The 20,972-nt window shown below is 38.1% G+C and overlaps 1 protein-coding gene across 1 annotated transcript in view; it reads right to left on the reverse strand.

The window, feature by feature from the left end:
* clstn2a (calsyntenin 2a) overlaps positions 1-20,972 on the reverse strand; it is a 203,972-nt gene that overhangs the window by 103,690 nt on the left and 79,310 nt on the right. The window contains exon 2 of the mRNA XM_088085388.1: positions 2,114-2,236. Coding sequence (XP_087941514.1) covers positions 2,114-2,236 — 123 coding nt within the window. The remainder of the gene's footprint in view (positions 1-2,113; positions 2,237-20,972) is intronic.

Consider the following 20,972-nt stretch of genomic DNA (forward strand, 5'->3'; position numbering starts at 1 on the left):
TTGAGTAACCGGGTCATGATTTCTGAAAAGAGACATTGCTGTTGAGTTTTTCAAATGTATTGTTTGGTGCTCTGAGCTGAGTGCCATTTAGTCCCAGTATATTCAAAAGAAGGTAGAAACCTCTATGGCTGATACCTCCAACACTCGGCAACTTAAACCAAAACAATTTAGACTTACAGATAGCACCACAAGTAAGAGTAAAAATATGTATTTTTAATTTTGGGGTGAACTCTCTTTAACATCATACACGAGCTAGTAAAACAGCTCCCTGCTGTCAAATAAAGATTTAGGCTAGAAAATGAGCATTGTCATCATGAAAAGCTGACATGGCTCAGCAATATATTCTTCCACCCCTGAGAACAATTTCTTGGTCAGGTTAAATGGAGCAATTCAGCAGCAAGAAAAAAAGGATGACACATGGCTTCAATTAGCAGCAGCCGTGAATAGATCCCTGTCAGGGGGAGTGAAGAAGATGTATCTAAACTCGACGCCTGACAACAAGGTTATGAAAATAAATGCATTTTCATAAATCTGAGTAAGCTTGAATCAGTCAGCTGTCTTTCCTCCACCCAGCTCAACACCCCCGCTATTGTGCAAACTACCTTAAACTCTGGAAGAAAGTTTTTTGAATAGATATTAAGGGGATAGTTTACATCTGTAAGTGGGGTTGTATGAGGAACTTATTTATAATCAGTGTATTAAAGTGTATTTCAGTCAGCACACCCCCAGTTTGGAGAGGCAGACAGGTGTACAGACTCGAAAGCTAAGCAATGTACTGCTGTAGACGGGGACAGCAATAAAATATATTTCAGAAACCTGAAAAAAACAAAAGCTGTAATTTAACTGAACACAGGAGCTGCTGGTCTTCTGCTGCCTTGATCGGTTTATTTTTTAGTGTTACTGTGTGATGCTGCATTTCTAAAGGGTTAGTTCAGATTCACTAGATTCACACAATAACACAAACAAACTAACTAATAGAGGCAAAGATGGACCAGCAGCTCCTGTGTTCAGCAAGCTAAAATTACTTTTTCTCGATGGAATCTGGTAGCTTTGACGAAAGCATAGATGGGAAACTGCAGCCGTTAACCACTTCAGAAAGAGCTGTCTATTATGAATATCTATCTTCAGTGCATTACAACTTTTGTTTCCAGGCTTTATTTGGAGAGTGAGTCAGCCAAGGACTTTCACAGGGATTGGTGCTGGTGTACTTTTGATTCATTAATGTTATGAAACTGTAGAGATAATGCTGTGCCTTTCTTTAGTTTTTGCTGTTTTTTTTTCCAGTATTGTTTATTTGTATCAATGTTTTTAAAATTGAAAACTTAAAAACAAAAGACAGGGCTGTTTGTTTGCAAGTTAAACCAGTGAAAATATTCTAAATATAGCACACACTAAAACTGATACTGATTATTTTAGGTGGGACTTTTTTAGTTGCCTTTATACGTTTTGTTGCTGTGCCCTCCAAAACAGTATATTGCTTAGCTTTCATGGAGGTACTCCTGTCTGCTTCTATAAACTAGGGGTGTGCTGACTGAAATCTACCATGGGTAATACACTGACTATATATAAGTACCTCATACAACCCCACATGAAAAGATCCCAACTACATCTTTAAGTTAGAAGTGTTTGACATTCATGTATTACAACAATTATGAGGGTTCATTTTAATCATATAGGGACGGTGCAGCAACTCTGCAGACTAACCACAGTTTCAATAAACACAAAAACACTGAGTACACTACAGGAACAAACACTTTTTTACAAGCTCTCTATCTTGTGAATTTTTGAGCAAATCTATACAACAGCAAGAAAAAAGTGCTCTAAAAAAAACCTGTTGTTTTACACAGCTATGGGTGATAAATGGAATCCAGTCTCCGTGACAAACAGTGAGCACAGACAACCATTGGATCATCTGTTTTTGTCTTGTGGTGTTAAGTTGCCACAGTTTCCTGCACACAGTACTGAAGCATCTTTGTCTCAGTGCCAATGTGTGTCTAAGACAGTGCACATGTGGGAGGATGTGTTCACTGTATCTGTTATAGTTTCTAAATGTGTGCGAATATTGTACAGTGGATGTCCTTTCTGTGTGTTAGTGTGTTTTTGTTTTTCCTACCAGCATAAGGGACCGGGGCATCCTTGTCTAGAGCCACCAGCGGAGGGTCCAGCAGCACCGTGTCCATGTTCTCTGTGATCACACCATGGTAAGATGTTTCTATCCACGGCTTGTGCTTGTTGACTGTGGGGGAGAAGGAAATGCACATTTCAGTTTACAGCACTACATTTCCATGCTTTGTTGTTTCTCACTGTATCTAAAATGTGAAGAGTCACTCCAAGAGGACTGAGGATGATGAAACAGAAGGCAAGGAAACCTCTAACTTTTTAAAACCATTATGTCGTGATCATGCCTGTGGTTTGTGATAGATCTCTGAGGTTTTTACAGATGACAGGAGGACTAACCGAAGTGTGAGGGGGAACACTGTGGGGAAAAAAATATCAATGTTTTCTGTATAGCTTTACATCTACGATTGTCTCGCTCTAAAAATGACTCGGTGACTCTCTGTAGTGCTTTGTTAGAGAACACAAACAACACAATCCCTCAAGAAAAGAAACCTTTAACATTAGTATTCCCACTTGTTTTTTTTTCCCAGTTTGTGCACACAAAACAGATGAGTTAAAAATAACACATCCAGTGTTAACTATTAATAAACCAGCATATGTAGTTAAGGACAACATATTTTGTGTTTCTCACAACACAATTAGTGTGTTACCACATTCAACACATGCTGTGTGTAACACATATCAACACACAGATGTGTTAAAAAAAATTAAACAAAACGAACAGAGATGCTCCTTCAGACTGTGTTGGGAAGATTACTTTTGAAATGTCAGAGGTTACAGACGACTAGTTAGCTTGTTGGAAATGTAATAAATAATATAACTATTTAATTAACTAACTATTTAATGTAACTATTTTATTTTTTTTTACATTTCTGTAAACTGAGAATAATGTAGTGTGACATAAATAAATGTGCAGATGTACATTTTAAGTTGTTTTTTTAAGGCAAGTGGAATAATAGTAAGAAACATTTAAGTTGCACACATCAAGGAAAGTACAAAAAGTTAGAAAAAAATAAGAAAACCAAATAAAACAAATAGGAGTGTAACTCCTTTAATTACTTCATCAAAAATAATGTATCTTATGATCCAAAATGGCACCACAGATAGCGCTCCTCGGTGCTTTTTCTGTCGTCATTTATTCAGTTTTCTGCTATCCATTTCTTATAACATACACTAGGGAGGAACTTTCGAACATTGGCAATACTTCTTTTTACCCAAGCACATTTTTTAGTGCAATATTTTTAGAAGAAGGAGCAGCAGCTCTCTATGGTATTAGCTGCTCGTCAAACTGCGACAACGGGGATTTCAATCTGCACTCCCAACAATACATCTGGCGAACGTTCGCTCTCTGGCCAACAACATGGATGAGTTGCTGCTTCTCAACAGAGCAAGCATGGACTTTTTCAAATCTGTCACCCTGTGCTTTATTGAAATCTGGCTTGGTTTCATCTTCACATCTCAGACTCTTCACTTCATCTCCTGAGCTTCCAGCTATTATAAGCAAACTGCATCATGGAGCTATCTCATAAGATGAGAGTTGGGGGAATCTGCACCATTTGCACTACTGTCTGTCTGTTTACAAACATTACTGTGTTGTTAATAAATGTATACATATTGATACATAGTAATTAAGTGTACTTTCTTTGTTCTATTTTATTATCCTTGTTGTTCAGCTATATGTCTAATTTTTGTATGCGTATTCATAGCATAAAAGACCAGAGCCACATTCCGCATATGTGCCCACATATTTATCCAAAAAAACTGAGGTTGGTTATTACACTGAATTACCTTTTGATAACTATTCTAAAGACATGGTTTAACGTGGGTAAAAACGCTGAAGGTTTGACATCGAGCATTTCGATGTTGACAGCATTTTCACAAATAGTAAACAAGTTTACACACTATAGAGTGATGTTAGAGCCCTTTATTGATGTCAGAAGGAAAATACTTTTTGTTTCCCGGCACTGAAATCGCGTTGCTGTCGGACAACATTGACTCCCGCCTTAGCCTGGTTGGCTGGTCGCAGGCATGGCAGACTCAGGTTGACGGGAGCATTGCACATGAATTTAATGGCAGACGAGAGGCGGTGCAATTTCAAACAAGACAACCAATAAAAGAATAACATTCAAAATTTGAGCGCATAACTTTGCGAAAATAAATGGAGCCTGTGTGGATGCAGAGACGGCTCCTTGTAAGTGACATATGCAAAGCAAGAGACTGAAAGTTATATCCTACATATAAGCTCTTTACTGAAAAGATTATTTAAATAACATAAACAGTAACTGTAGTGGATTTCAATTACAGTTACTTATAATTTAATTATGTAGGGCCATTACATGTAATCAATTATTCCCCACCTCTGCCACTATATACACTCCTTGTAAGACCTATCTGCTAGCCTGGAGAGGACAGCCATGTGTCTCTTCACCAATGGTTACACCGCCAGTTAAGGTTGATGGGCTCTTTACAACAAGTGCCAGAATCAAGGACTGAACCGAGTTTTTGCAGCAAAGCCTCAAACTTCGAAAACTTTGACTTACTTGGAAAAACAACGGCAGGCCAGAAAATCTTTGAAAACCTTCTTATATCTATAAACACAGAGTTCTGAGCTGTAATCTTTGCAGACGTTGTGAACTACAGAAACCACATCCAACTCTGTGTTTAGCTGTGTTTTGACCTCTACATCTTTACCCTTTCTCCATCACCATGCTTTTCAAGTGCACTCTAGTTGTTTCTTTTTCTCTCCTTCACTCTCTCTGTTCCTGCCTCTATGCTTGTGTTTCGCAACACGGAGAATCAAACCACCCTGCCACAAATGTGGCTGAAAGGTCAGGAGGATGAGCCGGAGATTAAAACAAGCAGATCACCATCACACATAATTACTCACACTGTAAATTAAATTTCCTACCACTTTCTTGCAGCAGGCCCTCACATGTCCAGTAGATAGAAGAGATCAGTATACAAACTGCAACAACTACATATACTGCATATACACCATTTGTGTATATGCACTTTTGTGTAAACACACACACAAATATTCACATATCTCTAGTGTACAAGTGTCACTCTCCGCAGGGACCTGGGATGTCAGCTTGACCTTTCAATCCACTGAAGAGGAACGCTTTGTCTCATGCCAATGAGCAGATGACATGTCCAGCTGGCAGCGATTTAAAATGCATCAAACTGTTCCTAAAACCTTCTTGCACATTTTCATCTGTTTGGACAAATTTCAGTAGTTTTGTCCTACTATTCCATTTACTCGCTGCGTGTCACCACACTGAGTTGAGAGAACAGGGTCAAAGTAAAAGAAAAAGGAAAAGGAAACATGTCAGGTCAGTACAGAGGAAACATTTCTTTAAAGCAGTGACAAAATAAATAAACTTGGCTACTTATTAGTAACCGAGGACAAAAAACATTCAGTGGTTTATATTGATTTTATTGAAATAAAACACAATGGAAGAAATATTAACAAAATACAATGAGTGTGTCAGCGTATAAGTTCTCATTCGCACTTGCCTTCCACTCCTTCAGTTCACTGACAGAGACCTACTGATTATTTTAGATGGGACTCTCGCCCCGCTGAGACAGAGCAGAGAGCAGATTATAGGGAGAGAGAACCACAAGGGAAGACATTATTCATACAAGGAGTCTCATCTCATGCTCATGCAGGAGATAGAAAGCACTGCAGCAAACAGCATGACTCTGCTCTGCTGGAGAGTGGAGAGAAGGGAGCGGAGGTCTGTCTTAGAGTGGTGTTTAGGCATCTTTACACCTGGGGTGTTTTACTTGCAATCATGGAGAGTCGGTGCATTAAAGCGCACTGGTACACACACTTTTATAGTGCATTGTAGGTGAAGCTTCTCTCATTTGTGAAGGTAAAAATTTCCACCCAAAAGCAGACATGAAATGAAGTGAAACAATCTTATAAAGAGGCTCTTCAAAACCAGGGCAATATTGGACTGTGGTGCTGAGGTGACTATAAACAGACCAATAAAATGGGCATTATTCAAGCGAGTCTTTGTTTCTATGTGTTTGCACTAGATGTAGTAAATATCTTAATCCACTGTGCTCACATAGCATTTTATTCCCATTTAAAGATGTCTTCAGTGCATCTAAAAGCAGCCCTCAGCTACAGTGCAATTTACTCATGGATGGAGCAGGTTCAATTTCTGGCTCAAGGTCTTACATTTATCCCAAACAAATACAGTATTGGTGGTTGGGAAGCAGAGCTGTGACTCTTTAAAGGGAGGCTAATAGAGGAGCTCTTTTGTAGAAAGATCATACTCCAGACCATGGAAATGGGCCATTTCCAAAATGGCTTTCATGACATGTAGTGCTGTAAAGCCATTAGAGATGCATTTAAGGCATTCATCCTTGACATCCTTGTACTGAGCCATAGCAATGAAACAAAAATTGAGGTGAGCTTGCAATGGAAAAGGAAATACTCAGCCTGGAGCAGCTGCCTTAAAAAAGTCAGACCTGCTATGAAATGTAAGCAGTTTTCCATCAGATCATCTCTGAAACTGAAACTAAGAGTCTACTTCAGGCTAGTAGCTTTCTGAGGCTGTACTAAATGCTATACTCACAATGACTAACACGCTGATTTTGCAGCAGATATAAAACCAAAATATTTAACAAATTAAGAAACTGTCATGATGATGAGGCTAGAGGAAAAGCCACCAAAGTTATCACAATTCATCCTGTGGAGAACATAAATGTGTGTACCAAATATTATGCCATCCATCCAGTAGTTGTTGAGAAATTTCAGTTAATATCACAAATGTCAACTTTAGAGAAAAACATCAGGGGTCACCAGAGGATTAATATGTCTTTACAAAATTTTATAGCAATCCATCTGACAGTTGTTGAAATATTCAAGGTATCTTCATACAATGATTTGTATGATATCAAGGCTCAACAATTAGCAACCCCACAGGTAAGGTGAGGTTTAGGAAAAGAATCATGATTGGGCCTTGTAATTTTATGCACATAATGTAAAGATACATATTTACTGCAAGGTTACTTAGATAAAGTTTAGGAAAGTACAATTAGCTAGGTAAGGTTGAGGAAAAGAAACATGGTTAGGTTAACTACACAATGTAAACTTACATACTTAATAGGGGTTAGGGTTAGTAGTATCGCAATGTTTTTGTGTGGAACTACTGAATTGTTGCAGTGACGCCAAGTATCGTTTTTTTTTTTAAATTTTATTATTATTCTATAAATGATTATTATCACAAATACAGATTACATTTTTGGGAGCTTACTACAAAAATATATTTGATTATTTTGTCAGTCCACTAGATTTATTTTCCTGCAATAAAAATGCCTTAAGTGAGTTGAACAGACTGAAACATTTATCTTATTAGATGTTAAAGTTTACTTTTGGGCACATGATTTGAAGTTGAAAAAAGGGAATAACTCACACTATATTTTATTGCAATACTCAGCCTATCGCAATGTATAAAATTACCATAATATTGTATTGTGACTTAGGTATGGTAATAATATCATATCATTGTGACTCTGGTGATCCCCATCTCTAGTATTTAATGTAATCTCACACCTTAAAATAACTCAAAGTTCACTTGGTTTCACACAGGACACAAACACAAGTCTCCTTTGGCAAAGTCTTGTGTCTGTTTGACCTACTACTTCCCTCTTTACTCCCATCAGCACCTTCGTCATGTGATGGCAGCCTTCACCATTACTTGGGTTGTGTACAAACTCTGGTGCATTACTTTTTGTGGGTATACATATCATTAGTGCATGAGAACAACCTGAGATCTTTCAGAGCAAATTGGGGGACTTAGTGACTGACGGAAAGCACTGCCATCTGCCAAGTCATGGAGCATAAAAACCATTGTTGTAACATATGGTTCTCCTCTAATAAGGTTACAAGTGTCATTGACTGCAAAATGCAAGGCGTCTTTGGCCACTTCCGAAAGAACATCTGCAGCCATTACAGCATTACAGTGTCAGGATGCACATTATGGAGGACTAATTCATTTAGTAGAAGAAACAGTCTAAAAGTGGCTCTAGTACAGCTCTGGATAAAATCTGATGTGACAGTAATATAACATCACAGAAACCCAGAAACAAGATAGTGCTTTCCTGTAAATAGCATTACTGCAGGGGACTGTCAACTTGTCCATCCTGGTTCTGAAATCAAAATATCTGTTAGTGTCCTTCCCTGGGACAAAGGCTCGTGAAAACATATTACTGTAGGGACACAGGCGGTTGATAATCTATAGTATATTTAATTTGAGTCCCTGCTTGTATCCATAGAGACACTGCATTACTGCAATATGTAATGATCAATTTCATGTCAAATCCAATTCTTATAGCATTGATTTGATTGCACTGATGTCACAGTGGAATAGATGTAACTGTTTATATTGTAGACTACCGGAAAGGAAAAATACCAACAATGAAACACAGAAGCAGAAAGAAAAAGACTTTTAAACTAAGTGATAAAAAGAGGAGGTAAAAAAGAATTAGAGGACATCACATCACATTAAATTCTGTCTCTGAAAGTTTGAGATGAGATTTAAAAGATGTTATCCAAAAGTAAGCAAATGCTACATCAGGCTGAGGCTGAGGGTCCTCCTCCATATTTATCCCTTAATTTGGGAACAACGAGCACTCTTTTCTGGGTATTCAAAGTAGGTTAGTAACAAGGTAATGCATCCATAGACCAGGCTGGCCTAAAATACCTGGTTAAAAACCAGTACAATGTGGTAGAAAACCTCTCTGCTTTTCATGCAAATTACATGAGGCACTTGACAATCTATTTAGAATTTAGAGGTTCTCTAATGCAGTGTAAATCATAAATATCCTTCACCAGGAGGGCAAAGTAAGATAATGTACACTATGCACATGCTAAAAAAATGTGAGAGAGGAGGATAAAAGAGGTGGAGTGGATCAGGGAGCTAAGAATAGAAAAAATAAGGACAAAATGATCCCACGGGGTGCATCAACATTTTGGTAATATAACAGAATAATGACAAAACCTCAGTGCTGACAAAAGGTGAGGCAGCAGTCTGAGCATGTGCAAATCTACGGTGGCCTCACTGTGCCCTAAATGAGCAGTAATTAAACTTGGTTGAGCCCAAACGCACACACAGTCATTTTCTATCACCTATGAATGTCCTCAGAAAGATAAAGCTCTGCGTTAATGGGTGACTTGTTGACACAATTTGTGTGACTGTGGACCTGTAAGCCACCATTACTCAACAGCAGAGACAAATGAAGATCATAAAGATGGATTTACAGCATTAACAGTGGAAACAGAAGAGGACACTGTAGGAAATGTGAAAGAACGTGATGCAAGGTTCCTACAGCTTGAATTAAATTAGATTTAAGACGAAGAAAGAAAACTTATTTACATCAACATAAAAAATAATTTTTTGGTCAAGCTTAAAAGTCAGATGATATATTTCAAATGCTAAAAAAACTTTCTAGAGTGGAACACATGGAAAGTAATTAACATATTAGGTTATTGAAGTATACATTTGGTTTGCCAAGAAAAAAGCTCATCATGCTTAAATTGATTGGAAGTTTTAAATGTATATCAGTGTTGTTGGTCCCTCTATTCAATTAAATTAAATTAAATTCTGTAAATTATTTAAAAAATACATATTGCCAATTATTTTGAAATTTCACAATGCAATGTCAGAATAATAATGATTCTTGATATTCTCCTCCCAATGTCTTGGCATTTCCAAGACTTTTGAAAGATTGATTTGATACATTTTAACATTTCTTTTAACCATTTTTACCAACAAAGGCCTTATTTGTAGATTAATGAATTTAATGCCTTTTAAAACTTTTTTGGGATCGGCGGGAACATTGAAAAGCAGGGAGAATGAAAACGTTAACCAGGTGAAGAGAGTAACACAGAGAAAGCAAAGATAAGAAGCAGCCGTAGTGATGGCCATGGGGTGAGCAGGGAGAGATAATAGCTGGAGGGAGTCAGCGAGGAAATGGGGCAATTGAGGAGAGAGGAGAGGGCAGGCATAGCTGGCACATCTTGTGTGAAGAATAGTGTGCTGCCTATAGGACCTCACAAATCCTTCAATTTATTTTCCTATTAAAATATTAAATTGAATTTCTATTGGAGATCATACATCACCAAATAATAGCACTGATCCAAGGGGGCTCCAATCCTCTCCTGTGAGGAAAGAACTTGCAGAGGCCTCCAAAAATGATGATTTGGGACAGGGCTTTGAGATGCACCCAATGCTTTGATGGTGATGAGACGATGAGGTCCCATAAATAAAATCCCCCCTTAATAGCAGAAAAAAAATCTAGCTACACAGGAGGAGGGAGAATCATGTTGGCCGGTATCTATCATCACTGTAGCTTTCCAACTCAAGCTGTGGGTAAGAATTTGAGGTAAAAGGTATGCATGCACTGGAGGTTGACTGATGGTGGATATATAAAGGCTGACATAATAACAATAGTTTTGAGCAGGAAAAAGCCAAAAATCAGCCCCTCACAATGCCCAGCTAAAGAAATTTGACGGTATCAAATTGTCAGAGTAAGACCAGTTTAATTTCCTTGTTAACCCATTTTGAAACACACTTCATTCTAATTTAACAGAAACAAAACAAAACTCACCAAACTATCTTGGTTGGCATTTGTAGTTGTTTAGTTAGATAGTCCACTGTGCCAACAATCACCTGCTATGGTTTGGTCAGAATAAACTACAGGTAGATAATATGCTGTTTTCTCTCTGCTGCTGCAGGTTGGCTGTTTGCAGTCCTGTAACGTTAGCTCCACCACTGTTGCAATGTTTGTAAGCTCAGCTGTCTGTTCCACCAGACTGACTTTAGTGGCGCATGATGTGCACTACATACAATACATCTTTACAGCTTCTGTAGGTTGATAGAAAAATGAGCGTCGGCATTTTTGAAATCATACTTTAAGGATTTCTAAATACCCTGGTATACTATAATACTATGACATCATCCAAGCCTAGTAAAAACCTAAGTTGTTAAATAAATCTGGATCACTGACCATCATTTTATCTTTTTGAGCTGTTAATTATCTTCAAGGTCAACCTAAGATCCTCAGGGACACAATATCATGGCCTTAACTTTGTGTATGGAGGCTCCATACAAAATGTTGATCAGAGATGGGCCATGTGTCAATTACTTTTGATAATTTTGCACTTAATTTGAAACAAATGCTATAAAATTGAAATAGGAAGAAGGAGTATTCACACTTAGCTGTAGTGCTCTGGTCAGTGATGTTTATTCCTGCAGAACTGGTGGAGGCTGCACAGCCATGAGTCATTATCAGGGCCAAATTTCACAAATAACAGTTGTTCGTAAAACGACCTATCTGAGCTGATTAATTGGCCAAACCAATAAACTGGTTGACCTCTAACATAGACCACTGATGTTTACCATTTAAATGTAATGTCGCTGATTGGAGTCTGGCAAGGGATATTTGACAATTTTCTTATTCTCCCCGTGTTTCATGTCTCTCTATCCAACTCCCCACTCTTTGCTGACAGTTATGAAATTACAGAAAACGCAATGAAATCACAAAAGAAAATTGGTTTAACAGTTTTCTTTTCAGATTTTTAAAAAAATGTTTTCAACAGTAGTGCTATGAATTGCAAAACACTATTTGAACTCCATATTAATCACATTTAGTGTTGTTTTCACACAATCTAATTTTCAGTTTCAGGTTCTTTCTCTTTGTTTTCAGCTTCATTAACAGAACAAGAGTAAAGTGCTACTGACTTGCATTCAATTATTGTTAACTGACTGCATGTTAATTTCACAGAAATTCAGAGCATGAGGGACAATTTGAATTATCTCACAAAAGAAGATTACACATTCATACTCTACATTTGAGAAAACAGGAGTCTCCCCTGACACCATGACGGCTATCACAATATTAAACAATATCTTTTATTCTCGGTTTCTCTAATGAGGCAGTTAAAACAAATAACCTCAGTCAAGACTCGTCTCTTCTATGGATGTGCCCGTGTGGGAAAGTGTTTATGATACCGTTGGTTTAACAGTAATAGCAGAGAGAGAATTAAAACTGCAGATTCAGAGCCATTCAGCTCATTTAGGATATTTAGTAGATACTGTACGCATGTAGGTGATAATTGCTTCAGTGCTGAACAGTGAATTTCATTGTTGCAAATGTCTACCACTAATAAACAGCAACTTGATCCTAGCTTGGAGTTTATCATGTGCTGAAGTAATATCACAGCATGAGCAGAGACAATGGACAAGTTTAATGAAAGTCATTAGTGTTTCTGACAATAGCTCCGCATAACTCTCCAGATGTCAGTCTTTGTAAAAATAAAAAAAACTGGAATAACTTTAGATTTCTGGTTGCTGTCCATCAAGGATGCAATTAGATAACTGTGATTCCTTAAATGGAGTTATATTTTCTCTTTAAAGACACATATCTGCAGTATATTTTATAAAAACAATGGGCCAACTGTGAATTATAGCATTAGATGGTAGTAGATTCTGTTACACTTTTCTACCAAGATAAGCAAATGTATACATGTTTTTTAAATGCAGGTAAACCTGTTAAAAATGGGCAATGGACTCCCTTTTCAAATGTCAGTTGACCAGAGCCGAGTGTACATCATGTATTTTTTGAGTATGCCTTTGTTTTTGTTGTTGTTTGGTTGTTTTGTTTTTCTTCTGGTGTGTCACGTTTGATGTCACGGACAGGCCAGAAAGCAGGTTTCTAACAGTAAGAGTTGCATGAGGGACCATGACAAGGTTCTGTTAAACTCTGAGTTCTGCTTGGCCAGAGGTAGGCGGCATTTTGGGGCGGCAGTTTGTGGCGGCACGTCATTGCTTCACGCCAAATTTTGCACGTCCATCCAGTGTCTTATTTTTATTACTGCTAATTGGAGCATCTCTACTGCAGAGTTATTCAATCTGGAAGTGAATGCCTTTTTATCCTTTCTCTTTAAAAACAAAAGCCAGATGTTATTATATATTATTATATTTATAATTTATTATATTATAGAAAAAATCTCTCTCTCAACCCAACTGGTTGAAGCAGATAGCGGCCCACCTAAAGAACCTGGTTCTGTGCGAGGTTCCTGCCCCTTAAAAGGAAGTTTTTTTTCTTGCACCCATTGGCAAGTGCTTGCTTACGGGGTTATTGTTGGATCTCTGTAAATTAAATCAAAAGTTACAGTGCCAGAACTGCTTCATATGGAAAATGTCTTGAGACAATCTACTGTATTATGATTTAGTGCTATATAAAATAGACTTGGCTTACTAAGATGAAATTTCTTACATCATTGTGTTGCATGCAAACACGTCCCCAATAGGTGATAACACATGTTAATTGCACATTACTTGCCTTTAAAGTGACATATGGAGAACCAGACAAATGAAAAAAATAAGTGCTTTTAAGCACGGTTTTATCTCTCAAAACAATAAAAAAAAAAAAACTGCAGAGGGCCGCTTCTGGGCCAGCTTGAAACTCACGTCAAATATTTTTTTTCCAAAGATGGTCTCTGTTATTGAGGGTAGTTGAGGGTCATGTCGCCAGCACAAGATGGCAGCAGCCGTATCTGGCATAGCGGTGGTAAGTGGGGACGCATCGTCCATCTTTATATCCAGTCAATGGTTACCACCCACCACTGAATGTGTAAATAGGCTATTTTTTACTTGGTACCACGATGTTATAAGGATATCCGATGTAAGTATTCAGTTAACAAATGCAACCTTACCCAAATACATTATACAAGTTTAACTTCTTTACTTTACTTTCTTTCTTTTTTTTCTCACGACCCTGCCATTGATTTTTTGTTTGGTTCAGGGATCAGAAAGCATTCTTACCTGGAGGGACAACTTGTTCACAAAATACAGAAGTTAGTCCGTATTCAGGACAATTCAAAGACCATTTATCAGTGAGTGTCTGGACCAGCCCTGCACCAACATATACAGTTAAACCCATTTACAGCACTGGCTGCGAAGGGAGCCAGCTACAACAGCAGTAGATTAGACGAGAAACTCCAACGCCCAGGAGAGGAAGGGGACAAAATCATTACATTATGTCCATAATTACTATGAGCATCAACTCTGACTTTTACAGTCCCGGAGCTGAAGTGTAAGATGCAGTTAGCAAGAACAGAGTAATTAGGCATATTGACTGCCGCAAATAAGTCCTGCACTTTAAGCAGAACTGGGTTAGAGCTGGCCAGTGGGTCATTTTCAGAACATAAAGTCTTCCCACTCACTCTCCCAGGACCCTTCCTCCTTGTACAGTTAGATTTGCAGGCAGTGTTGTCGTTTTTAAGTGTTGTTTTGTTTTTTTTTTTGCTCTTAACAACTCATTAAAAGGGCCATAAACTGTGATCTGAACTGACCATGAGCCATAAGGCCCCCCCAGTTGTGTAGACAATTAGTTTACGGAGATTATGATTTAATTTGGCTTTGCCCACAATCCCATCAAGACAATTTGGAGATTGCTTTCCTAACTAAACAACAATGCATGAGATACAGATGTGCTTTAATTGCTCTGTAACATACAACTCCCTCTTTTTCCTTTTCTGCAGCCTGATGCTGACTGCATCAAAACAAACTGTAGAGGGGGAAAAAGCCACTGTGTTTAATTGGCATCAAATATTTTGCACGCGTTGGTGCAATGTCTATGTGAGACAAACAACTGCATAGTTATCTGGGTATGTTTGAGGACAGAGTGTGCAAGCGTGAGGGTGTTTGTAGAGTAGATGGCCATGGATAAAACCTATAGAGAACAAATAAAAAATCCCACGGAGAAGTGAGTGATAGAATGAAAAAACTGATTTACCTACTGCTGAAAGAGGAGAGAGAAATATACATAATCACAGAGGGAGGAAAGGAGGAAGAGAGGATGTAGGGTAGGAAGTTAATGGTCTGTGGTGGTATTGTATCTCCTTGTGAGTGCGAGATGAAACTCAGCAGGTTTCTAATTCTGGTGGATCTGATGAGTCAGCAGAATCCTATGGAGACTATGGAGGGCGAGTGGGTGGAGTTGTTACAGAAAATAACAATAATTCTGACCTGAAAAAAGCTATTATCCACATCGAAAACACAGAGAACGGCAATTCAAGCTTTGCTGTCTGCTAATTTATGATATACAGGATTTACCCATCCAAACTGTAGAAACTGAAAGGCTACAGTTCATCCCAGGTTGAAGGCTAACCTTGAGGACCAAGCCACAATGCATAAAATAACTGCATAACACATAACAGACTAGACATAACCATCATCAGTGTGGGTAACCTTCAGCTCATGAAAGCATGGCTTTCATCTGAGAGACTTATGGGAGCTTTGATGTCACATCAGACAGATGACAAGTCTGCTCCCTCATTTAATTAATCAGAAATGCATTAGCACCAATTTGCAGAAAAATAATCGCAGTCATTACACTTTTAAGCAAACATTACAATTTGTTAAACTCCCTGATTAAGGTTTTGTTTTTTTCAGCAATGGCATTTTCTGACGCCAGAACCAAAGCGACACCCGGGGAGTCTCAAAATGTCAATTGTTTGCCATTAGAGAGCTTGGCATTCACTTTAAGGAAAGACTAAACCCTGCTGAGAGAAATTCATTGTGCCTGCCCTCTAGAATTGCACTCAATAATAAACCTTATTTGTTTTTCTTCCTTGTCTGCCTCTTCCACTTGTTATGAACCATTTGTTTGACTTGCAGTACAATGAGAGAGGGAAGGCGTGTGTCTTGGGTGAGCAGCAACAGCTCTGATTAGTTTCTGCAGAAAAAGAGATGCAGAGAGCTCTGAGTGATGGCTTACTGTCAATTAGTTTCACTGAGTGGGCCAATGAAGGGGCACAACAGAAGGATTTGAAAGGAGCGAAGTGAAAGTGGAGTGGAGGGAAAAGGACAACAAAGAGAGAACAGAGAAGGGGACGGGAGGGAGGAGGAGGGAGGAGGTGATATCTCCATTAACAGAAAGCAGCAGGCGGCGAGAGAAGCCGTGGTGAGAAGAAATGGATGGCAGTGTGACTGACTGGATTGAATCAGAAACAGTTCCACTCTGCAGACTTGAGCCTCATGTGGTGATCAACCAACGTAAACAGCCTACCATTTGCACTTATTTCAACTCACTTCAAGTACGACAATCTGCTGAATGTCAAAAAAAAAACTTTAAATGGAAATTCCACCCCTGACTGGATGGTTTGAGTGATTCCTCCATCTGTTTATGTCTTGTTTTGCATCAAATATTCAGTGACATTATTTTACACCTTCAATGTAATGCAGAGCAGCCTTAAAATAGTGTGGGAACAAATGTTGACAGTTTGAGCAGATTTATATGGTGTGGATAAATTATAATCCCCAACAAGGAAAACATTTGTGATAATAGCACAAACTGAATGTGCCAATTCATTACATGATATAGTAAATTCACAGTTGGTGGAAAATGCCATTTAAATCTATTAACTGCTGTCTACATCTTGTTTCATTACCAAAAAAAATAATAATAATGTCTGCATGCACTCCTGCATCTTTTCATATTATTGGTAGAGATGCACGATAATCATAAGGCAGATAAATTAACAAGCGATGCGTTATTCGAAGGAAGCATCTACACACCGTGATATAGTAGGTGGCGGTTCACCTTTAAAGTTGGTTTGTGAGTGCCAGGAAGAAGAAAAAGCACAGCATGCTGTCTAGATAGCCAAACACGTCATTGCCTGTGAGGACGTCTTACACAATTTCAGCGGACAACACCACAATTGTGCCGAGGGTCTGATCCCCAACCGCACAACTCCCCACCAGATCAACAAACTTCCTGCTGCCCTTAAACAGACTAGACGCAGAGCTGTCTCCAGAGTGTTAGCATCAGCTAACACAGCAGCAGTGGCAAACATCAAACACAGAGCCTTTAAATGGTCCCAACAAACTCACAACTAAAAGCCTCTACTGTTGCTAAACTCATTATAACTGTTAGGCAACACCAGCCACAAGACGCTACAGTTAGCCCTGTCACTGTGTGTGTGTAGGTGGACCCTCACCAGCTGTCCCCGGGGAAGAGCCCACACACTCACAGCAGTAACAGTTAGTCTCCTAGTGTTTTAGCGGGAAGGTAGAGGGACTTAATTCAATTACTTGTGTATGATAGGTTCATATAATATGTTTGTTTTGACAGACCGTGTTGAAGCATTTCATTTTAATTCTTAGACAAAATGCTCCTTAAAAACCAAAGTATGTTTGGGAAGTTTTATGATACACTTCACTAGAAAAAAAACAAAAACATTTGAAGAGTCAGAACTGCTCTTGTTGTCGTTGTGTTAACAATAGTGATTTGAGTTGGTCGGGGCTATGGAATATTAAAATATTTTATAATATTATTTATTCTTCTTATTATAATATTAAAACAACCATATTTTCTCACCACATCTTAGCCTATCTTTCCCTCAGGAGTGCATAAACTACAGGTTATAGACCTTTTTTCAAATACAGAAATGTGAAATTATCTGTTATCTTATCACTATCAGCCATGCAAAGCAGGTAATTTTTTTATTTTGTTGTTGTCACAATCAGGTTGTTTCAGTTTCTTGGAAATGTTGTTAAGTTGTTTTATGAGCTAACATGGCTTGCAGCAGATTGTTTCCTCTGAGGAGGTGAAAAGAAGGACCCTTATATTTCCAAATAAACTGAATGTGTGTTGACACCAACAGAGAGCAATCTGGACTCTTGTCTCCTTTTGTAGCTGTCAGTAATTATGGCTTCATTCAAATGCTTCTCTGTTAGAGGGCAAATATGTTTTGAGTTGCAAATTATGTTTGCTAATACCACTGTTATGCGAATGTATGTGAATGTAAAAAGATTACAGAATTAATCAAGCATCAGTAACCCTGACATATTTTTTAGCTTTAAATTGTTTTAACTTATGTGTACACTAATTTGTATCTATTAAACCTTTGCCAAATATTGATGACCTGTTGATTTTCACCTACAACTGATTAATTTATTTGTCTTCTTTGTTCCATGTTTGCTATTTTGTCAACTGCGTTGCTGCTCCTAGTTAGGGATCAGTTCCAAGAACTGGTGCCATTTTGGATTCAGGTCCCTGTTGGCGAAATACCCAGATCTCTTATCGAACCTTTTATCTCTCTTCAGTCTTTTCTATTAGCAAAGACAAGTGCGCAAAACATTAAAGTGAACAGGCTCATTTTAGCCAGCACTGACCATTAGCTTGTGTTAAGATGATAAATATCACTGGCTGCATATTTTATCAGATAATGTTAATACCATAATGGCTTAAATGAAACTTTTGGCTGTTGTGTTTTCTCTGACAGTCTGTGTCTCTGCTCAGCCAAAGATCGATAGTGAGGGAACAGTAACATCACAAGCAGCGTCACTTACCAACCAACAGACTTTTGCATAGATTTTTAGAGAATTTGAAACAAGTGAATTGTGGGGAAAAAAAGTAAAGGTAAGAAGGTCACAGCAGTTCTCTCACTGTTTTAGACAATCAACATTTCATATAGTCTCATTTCATTTTCAGGTTGGAGTTAACATTAAAAAGCTTCAACTCAAAGCTATTGAACAAAAGGTGATAAGAGCAGCTCGTTTCACCAGCCACGCATAGTAAGTTCTCTCTTAAAGGGGAATTGCATCTTTTTTCAAAATTCATACATGTTATTCATATGGTCCAAGACAGTATAAAAATATTAGTAAACATAAAAAGCACTCTCCCCAATCCAAAAACTAGAGTGCTAAAACTCAAATTTGTGTAAAGTCTGACGCTGTTATATAGACAATGAATGGTGTGAAAAGCTCTAGTTGACACTGAGAGCAGCCAGGTGAATGAGCTGAGTATATGGGTACATTTTCTGTTTCAAAACTGAAAACACTACAGCAGATTAAACCTCAAATTTTTGGTATTAAAATGAAAACACATGTTTTCAGGGTCACAAATTTAGGCTCCCGGCCATTGTCTTTGAGGCAGCTTTTAACTTTATACTTCATGACATCACAAAATATTGTCTCAGAAAATGTTTTTTTCACAGCCTCCAATCAGCGAAAATCACTGTTCTGTCTCTTAAAAATAGCTAATCACAAAACAACAACTAAAAGGTATGTAAACTAGGACAGAGCATTGTGATAACAATACAAGTGGTGAAACTATCAACCTCAACACATCGTAACATAACTGTACCCCATTACTGGGCAGATGAAATTATAACCACAATCACGATTTTGGCCTGTAACAATTAAATGAACATGACTGACTGCAATATTGACATTTAAAATGTCTGCTCATAGAAAACTCTGCTGCATATCAAATCAAGCAAGTTCTGCTTTTTAGAGAGGAAAATGATGTGACTCAACAGAAAAACATTAACCACTGTCAGCGGTCAATGTCATCCTATTAACCAACAATGACAGTAAACAAGGCAAATATCAGCTGATTCAGATGTTGAGCCAATAAATCGGTGCATTCCTACCTGTCTTAGTATATTTTAGCTTTTTATTTTCTATTCTCCAAGTCTCTAAGGGTCTTTTTAATTGTATTCAAATGTTCATTTAGATTGTGAGTCTTTTGCACTTTGAGTGTTTCAGATGTTTTATGTAGAACACCTTAAGATGCCTCGTTGCTGAATTGCTATATAAATAAACCATCTAAGTAACTAAGTATTTCAGCTTGTGCAATCCTTAAAATGTTAGTAGCGCATAAACTCCAACATAAGTTTGAATTTATGTTCAAACTGTTTTGTACTGTTTTTGAGTTTTGCTATTTAAAACTTTAGCTATTTGCAAATTTTTAAAGCTCAAACAATTTAGACTTTAATGAAACGTATTTAAATGCCTGAACTGGATTTGATGTTGGATTTGAGAGCGATAAAAAGCTTTAAAACCCAAATCCTACTCCTAGCCGAACTGCTAACTAACTAGTTACCTCACTGTTTGTCATCCCCGTTTCCATTTTGCCACATGAGCTCACAAGTGTCCCTGCTCTGCCAGATTGTTTAGTTTGACATTCAAGTCACCGTGCTAGCTGAGAGACACATCACTGGATCCATTCCAGTCATGAAAGTTGTACTCCGGCAGACATCTGTTTGGTTGCTGCACTTCTTATCCGTTTGTTGCTGATTCACATCTCGGCTGAACCAGCTGTGAGTCTGACTGTCTCTGACTTTTCTTACCGTCTGTCTCAGATCTTCTGTCTGTCACTGTCTGCCAAGGTAAATCTGTCATCTGAAGCCACTTACCTGTGTCTTTCTTTTGCTCTCTCTCTGTCTCTCTCTTACTACCTGTCGTTGGCATCAGGAAACAGGTGTTAACTGTCAGTCTGACAATTTGTTGGGACTTTTCCCAGTGAAGACTTATATTAAATGTCCCTTGAACAACCAAGCCAGAAAGAACTTAGGAGTGACAGTTTAGTGACAACAAGGAAGGAGACAAAGCATGGAGAAATATATAACACATAGTGGTTGAATGCTGACGATAATAATGACAGAAATGGACAATGTGGGCTAACAGATGAGGATTAACAGATTTCAAAATGTGGGTTGCTGTTTACTTTTCTAACACTGTAAATCAAATTAATGCTATAATCCTCTGTTAAACTAGTACTCTCATCACTAAAATACAGAGTGCTGTAACTGTCGAGCATCTGAATGAAGGCCCAAGTCAGAGAAAGTGGATTTAAGATTAACACAGATAAAAGACCTTGCCGCCTTCGACCTGCTTCCTCCTGGCGCCCAGTTCTGTTTCCTCTGGACAATGTCTAACATCTACGAATCCACCAGAGGAATAATGGAGTAAAAAGAGCAGGAAGTCTGTTATATCTGTCCAAGCTGCAAGATGTCTGATTCAATTACAGCACAAAATCTGTTTCAA

This window comes from Plectropomus leopardus, chromosome 12 (genome assembly GCF_026936395.1).
Source record: "Plectropomus leopardus strain MGB_pleo_1.0 chromosome 12, ASM2693639v1, whole genome shotgun sequence".
In the NCBI taxonomy this organism is placed as follows: Eukaryota; Metazoa; Chordata; class Actinopteri; order Perciformes; family Serranidae; genus Plectropomus; species Plectropomus leopardus.